General features: G+C 36.1%; 2 protein-coding genes across 2 annotated transcripts; one reads left to right on the plus strand and one right to left on the minus strand.

Moving 5' to 3' along the window:
* Positions 1 to 4,076, minus strand: LOC139881981 (sulfate transporter 2.1-like). Its single transcript, XM_071866366.1, is given in 13 exon segments — positions 1 to 159; positions 269 to 345; positions 711 to 796; positions 1,318 to 1,511; positions 1,923 to 1,952; positions 1,954 to 2,210; positions 2,322 to 2,448; positions 2,528 to 2,758; positions 2,863 to 2,928; positions 3,013 to 3,187; positions 3,295 to 3,502; positions 3,595 to 3,643; positions 3,744 to 4,076. Coding segments are annotated over 13 exon segments (1,992 nt in total).
* Positions 4,077 to 6,120: 2,044 nt separating this feature from the next.
* LOC139881982 (serine/threonine-protein phosphatase 7 long form homolog) lies at positions 6,121 to 6,591 on the plus strand. The gene has a single exon (XM_071866368.1). The coding sequence runs from the start codon at positions 6,121 to 6,123 to the stop codon at positions 6,589 to 6,591; it is 471 nt and encodes a 156-aa protein (XP_071722469.1).
* Positions 6,592 to 6,992: the final 401 nt, after the last annotated feature.

Genomic DNA, 6,992 nt, shown 5'->3' on the forward strand with positions numbered 1-6,992 from the left:
TTAAACTTGATTGTGAGGCATAGAGAGTTTGGAGATGGAGGCGAGACAAGAATCTGCAGCCTCACCAACTGTTAAGTACACTCTTCCACCAATATTGTTCACAAAGTTTGATAGCCTTAGCTTTTCAATCACTGTCCATCTCGGACTTGCAATTGCTAACTGAAATACATTTGGAAATGAAATTATTAACAACTACTATAATAACATACAATCATTCAAATTAATAATATGTAAAATTAAGCACAGTGATCACATTAATTATATATACCTCCACTTCATTTGAGGCAAGACTCTTTCTCAACTCCTCCAGAGAAGCAATTCCTGATGTGTCGATATTCATCAAATCTACAATAATTTTTTAACAGTGATATTCAGAGATTCCTTCTTGATATGGAAAGAGTTGACTTTTGACTGTAGTATTTAGCATGATCAGTCACGGATCCAATGTAGAGCTGGGATCAAAAGCCCCCACTGATTTTTTCAAAAAAGTCAAATTATATATAGTAATATGGTATAAAGTTTTAAAAAACTACATGTGAACACCACTATTTATATTATATTTTTATTTCTGTCTCCAATAATCAAATTTTTTAATCCGTCCCCAGAACATCATCGTAGCACAATTAGTGAAGCCTAAAAATTGCTGTTGCCAGATTCCTGCTTCCACTTAGATTTAAAATGATAATAAGAAAATAAAAAAAATTACTCACTTGACATGTCCACTAAAACATAATGAATGTTCCTGTTGACTTTTCCTTCAGCTACCTCATCTTCCTCATGTACCCATCTCATTATCCTTAAATTAAAAATAAAATAAAATAATGTATGGAACAATATTCTCAAAGATTGTTATAGTTATTTCATATCTGTTTTAGTGTGTAAATTAATATCTAAGTCTCGTCCGTTATATAGAAAATCGTATTTATAAAAATATAGTTAATATGATCTTTGTCGGTTCATTAACCGATATCGGCCATAATCGGCCCTTGAGCAAGCCTATATATATGTGGTTATTTTAATTAAATATAATAATAATAGTAAAAGAGAACACAGTAAAAAAATGAGATAAAAGATTGGATGTATTGGATAGTTTTTTGAAGTATTTATTGTGATTTTGATTAGAAATAAAATTTAATTAGAAAGTTGAAAAAAAATGTTGTGTATTGTAATTTGATCATGAATAATTTTTTTAAATATTAAATAGAAAAAAATAATTTGTCAATAAAAAATTACGCATCGGATTTCGATTCAACTATAAAATCTTTGATTTGAACAAATTAAAAAGTTATTCTAATTATTTATATATAAGATATTTACCTTTCTTTAACGAAATTGCAATTCGCAAAGCAAAGTAAGGCAGACTTGACTCGGATGATGAGGACTTGAGGAATTTTGACAGCCATAGGATATTGATGGGTGTCACAGAACACTTCAGTTCCTGGAAGGTTTCCAAGTATTTCTGCTCCTGGTCTAATCGCGATCAAAATAATTTTCACAAATGATATTGTCACCTGCAAATACAATAATCAACCTAAATAATCAGTACACTATATATTTTCAGTATAATCAAGAAAAAAAATCATTTTCAGACTCTAGAATGATATTCAAGACCCTACCTAACTAACTAGCTAGTTCCTGAGTTTGTGGTATAATTCCGCATTAGGAACATTACATACAACTAGGGAATGCAATCATTTGCTTATAAACGTGGTAGGGAATCCATGAATTCGACTTAAAGCTTTAGGTCTATATATCAGCCATTCATTATTATGTAGGAATCTATAATTATAAGAAGTTTTTTTTGATGTTAATAATTATAAGAAGTTGACTAATTAAATATTCTATGGTGGATATTAATTAACAGTTCCACGAATCATAATATTTAATTTCCTAACAGAAAATAAAATAAAATAAAAGATTACCGCTACAAGAAGACCGATTTCTACAGAAGCCAAACAGGACGCCGAAGAAGGCTCCCATGCAAGCAATGAAATCAAGCTTATCAACTTTCCAAATATTGTAGGCTTCATGAATGTCAATTAATCCTGGAAGTGCCGATAGAATAATAGAGGCTAGGATTGCGATTGGCGTGTAGTACAATAGTCTCGTTAAACATTCCAATGATACAAACACTGTAATTGCCATTACTATATTCGACACCGCCGTTTCACAACCAGCGCTGAAATTCACCGCAGAGCGTGAAAATGAACCTGCATGCCGAAAATAATTATAGAATATATCAGCAAAAACAGAGAAATTAAAAACTAGCTAAAAAATCATATTTGGAGAAAAAAAGTTATACTACAGTAATATATTTATACCAGTTGCAACATAGCAAGATGTGAAAGATCCAATTATGTTCATAAATCCCATGGAAACCATTTCCTTGTTTCCGTCTAGGTGGTATCCTTTGGCTGATGCAAAAGATCGGCCGACAGCGATAGCTTCCTGTAAGATTGTCGGGAAATGAATTAATGTGTTTATATATAAATTAATAAAATTGAATTTTTAACAAATTGAGACTCACAGTGAGAGCAACAATGGCGACGATTAATCCGATTTTAGCAATTTCTCCAAGATGTGGATTGGTGAGCTGTAATTGATGGACTGAGCTTGGATTTATGCCGCCTTTGATGTGTTTGACTATGTTGACTCCATGTTCATCAGCTCTGGTCAGATAGACTAAAAGAGTTGACGCAATAACGGAAATCAACGGAGCGATTGCCGGCAACCAGAATAGCTTCCTGTTCCTTTTACCCTGAAATTAATACATTGTTTACCTAAATTATGAATTATTAGAATTTCTAAAATTGTTGGAAAATTTAGTGGGTAGTATAGATTATTATTTCGATTAGAACTTACCAGGAATCTTGTGATGAGGATGAAACTCAGAAACGAGCAGCCTAGGATACAATTACGAGGATTCCACTGCAAGGAAAGTATTGTGATGAATTGTTCCCAACTTTTTTTTTTTTTTAAATGTAAGTAAAAGAAAGAATAGTAGGGATTTACAGGATTATGAAATGATTTCCACACAGCTGTCATAACGGAAACAATATCAGTGTTGTTGGTGAAGTGAGTTATACCAAGCAGTCCTTTGAGTTGTTGGAGACCAATAACAATGGCTGCGCCGGCCATGAATCCGACAATTGCTGCATGTGAAAGGAAATCCACAAGGAAGCCTGACCTACAAATATTCAAATGGCAGATATACAAATTATTTGACCATTCAAAAATTAATTTATGCATGAAGATTCAGATATACATGACACTTGAAAGCTTAAAAATTTAAACCTGAAGAGTCCGAAAGCAGCTTGGAAGATTCCTGCAAAGAAAGTTGCAGTGAGCACCAGCTTCCTGTACATAACAGGATTGGCGACAGGATCCTCTAATTTCTGTACCATTGAGGATAGAAGCAGAGAAATGACGGCAACCGGACCGATTGCTATGTGTCTTGAACTTCCCATTACAGCATAAATCAGTGGCGGGATAATGCTTGTATCTGCAAAATATGTATTCAATAAAAAAAAAAAATAGTAAAAACATTATAAGGGGAAAAAAAAACACCCTCAATAAAAGTAAAGTCTAACTTACATAATCCATACTCAGGGTCAAGCTTTGCCAGAGTTGCATACCCTAAACTCTGTATGTGTACGTAGAAAAAAAAAAAAAAAGATTTAGAGTGAAATCTAAATGCAACTAATTATTGAAAAAGAGGTCAGTATTAAAGTTTGATTAATTACCTGGGGAATACACAGACTTGCAAGGGTAAGGCCAGCCAATAAATCACTCTTGAATTTTGCTAGAGTGTAGTGTCGACCCCAGGAAAGAATAGGAAATATCCTTTGCAGGATCCAAACTACGCGATGTTTGGATCCTGCAGGATTCTTGTTATGAGATGGTTTTGTGTTTCCAGGAGGCAAAACAATCTCTCTTAAGTAATCCAGGAACTCCTGCCATGGACCTGGAGGCTTGGGGACATCAAGGGCCCACTTGCGGCTCGCAGCCTGGCTATATTTGTCGACATCGACTGTCTCTTGAGTTTCTGAGGACTCGACCACAGCCGGAGAAGCCATTTTGAAGTGTTTGGGGGAACTGAGAGAGCTTGATTCTCTCTTTTCAACTAATTAAACTATCATTAGGAGCAAAAGAAGAAGAAGAAGCAGGATTTGATTTTCAAGAATGAGATACTCTACATGAACCACCTGTAGGATAGATAACCTTGCTTGCTTTAAGCATTTATATAGCTAAGAAAGCGTTGAGCTCAATGGTTCAGGAAATTTGGGCAAATATTAAAAATTATTTTTCAAATGAAAAATTAGACAAGTGGTTTGACTGTGCTTTTTTTGTTGTTGTGGTGATTGATATACAAATGAATGCGCTCTAGGATTCGGTCTATGTTCAGTATTAATGTTAAGTATTCGTATACTACAAATTTTATACACACCTCTGTCGATATTATACTTTGACATTTCACGTATAACACTGGTATTTTGTAATCTCATTGCTACAGATACAAGTGGTATACGTGAAGAATCATATATATATATATATATATTTGTGTATATACATATATATAAATGTATGTGAGTTTTTTCTTTTGCTTAGATATATATATATATATATATATTTATGCTTATGCATATTTACTCACCAATCTGAAAATTATAAATGTGTATTCTCCCACTTAGACATAAATATTTTAATGGATTTTGTGATTTAGGTAGACATTTCTATATCAACCTGATCACAAGGTAATCACAGCTAATCATAGTAGTTAAAAGAAATTTAATTTAATCTCGAAAATCTGAAATCCAGATCAAAGATAGAAGAGACACTTGTCACGCATGCATAGGAAATCGTGAATGAAGTTTACGGGACGAGGAAGAAAACTTGATCTCGGATTTTCCAATTACGGGACAAAAAATGTGAAACCGTGAACGGGATGAGAAAGAAAAGGTGATCTCGGATTTTTCAAACAGGGAAAAGGAAAAAAGTCATCCCGTTTACACCATTTCCGGGACAAGTAAAATAAAAATTTCCCAACTTCCTCTTCCTCTTCCACACACAGTCGATCTCTCTCTCAAATTTCTCTGCAAATCCGGACCGGAGGTTCTCTCAGACGGTTGAAGTTTTGATTTTGTTCTCAATTTTCATTTTAAACTTACTCTCTCGTCAAGTATTCGGAAAAATGTATTTTTCACTTATTTTTTCCATAAATTTTTTCGAAATTTAACGGATTAAACCAATTTAGTCATGTATTTTTCCGAAATTTCTTTCAATCGCATCTTCATGCAGTCCCGATCGTGTAGGGTAGTGAGCTCGGTCCGATCTTTAAGTTTGGGTACGCTTTTGTGGTTGGTTTTTTTCAAGACTCGGGAATCACATTCCCGGGAATAACTTTTTTTTTTTTTTTTAATTAATTACAATTAGCAGATCCTTTCCGGGACAGGTTTTCAAGACTCAGTTTGTTACCGGTCGGTTCGCTTGAAGGATTCGATTTTTCTGTTCGGTTCGGGTCGGTTTGAATTTTGGGTCGGTTTTTCCGTTCGGTTTTTCGGTTCGGTTTTTGGTTCGATTTTCCGGTTATCCGGTTCAGTTTTTTCGGATCGATTTTCGGTACGATTTTTTCGGATCGATTTGTTGGGTTCGATTTTCCAGTTTGATTTTTCGGTTTAAGACGAAATGTATACCAAATTTGGTGTGTTAATTGTATCTATTTTATAGTGTGTGGATTGAATTTATTAATTTGTAGAATAGGAGGAGTAGATAGTAAAAAAATTGTAAATTGTGTGGCCAACTTGTTTGAAAATAAGTGATATGGGCACTTATTTTTAAAAAGAATTAATAGTATGAGGTCTTAATTGTTATTTTATTTTAAAGAATTTATATATTTATTTTTTTGTGCAGATTATGACTGAGAGATCTTCTTGGATTCCGCAGGGACCTAGGGAGCACTATCTATTGTGGTTTCAGCCGTAACATAGATCGCGTCATATTTATTCATCCCACGAGGAGTGTGATAGGCCACTGCTTGTGAGGAGAGCGGACGCTTTCTTCTGGGAGTGTCTGCGGGATGATGTCTATCGCATACCTCAGGTCATGGTGTATATATGGATGATGGGGTTTAGATTGGTTTTCGATATAGGGTATATGGAGTATGACCATCATCTGCTGACGGCGTTGGCCGAACGATGGAGGCCCGAGACTCACAGTTTCCATCTATTCATAGGCGAGGCCACCATCACGCTGCAAGATGTTGAGGTATTGATGGGACTACGTCTTGACGATTTGCCCGTTACGGGTAGCGAGTGGTATCCCTCCGACATCGACGGGTGTGTCAAGAGGTTGTTGGGCTGTCGTCCAAGGAGGTATAGGAAGGCCGCTCTTCGGCTCGCTTGCCTTAGGGAACACTTGAAGGATCATCGTGAACGTATAGATATTTTAGAGGAGGAGGCGCTACAGAGGACGCGATGTCACGTCGCCTTCTTACTTACTGGTTTCTTCTTCCCGGATAAGAGTCAGAACAAAATCGATCTTTTTGTACTACGGCTCCTAGAAGACCCAGAGACTTGCGGTTGTTTGAGCTAGGGGAGCGCCGTGCTGGCCTACACCTACCGGGCATTGTGGGATACTCGTGCAGTCATAGGCATGGGCATGGACGAGGACATGTGGCTTCGGTTTGCCATTTGCAGCACAGTAAGTTCACGTACATTTATTTATTTTCGAGACTATACGTTTATGGCGTATGAATTACTCAAATTTTATTTGACGCAGGTGGACGAGACCTCTGTCCAGAACCAATATTACAAGCCACGTCCTTGTGGCTTACAGAGATCAGTTGTCCACGTCCTTGTGGTACTTTAAGAACCAATACCAACTGTGGTTCGACTCCTCGTCTATGATGGCATATGCGACTGGCACGACTCTGTTGTTGGCAGTCTTCAGAACCGCTACAACCACCTTACCCTTGTACGCCCCACGAAGATGCG

This window comes from Rutidosis leptorrhynchoides, unplaced genomic scaffold (assembly GCF_046630445.1).
Source record: "Rutidosis leptorrhynchoides isolate AG116_Rl617_1_P2 unplaced genomic scaffold, CSIRO_AGI_Rlap_v1 contig216, whole genome shotgun sequence".
NCBI classification, from domain to species: Eukaryota; Viridiplantae; Streptophyta; class Magnoliopsida; order Asterales; family Asteraceae; genus Rutidosis; species Rutidosis leptorrhynchoides.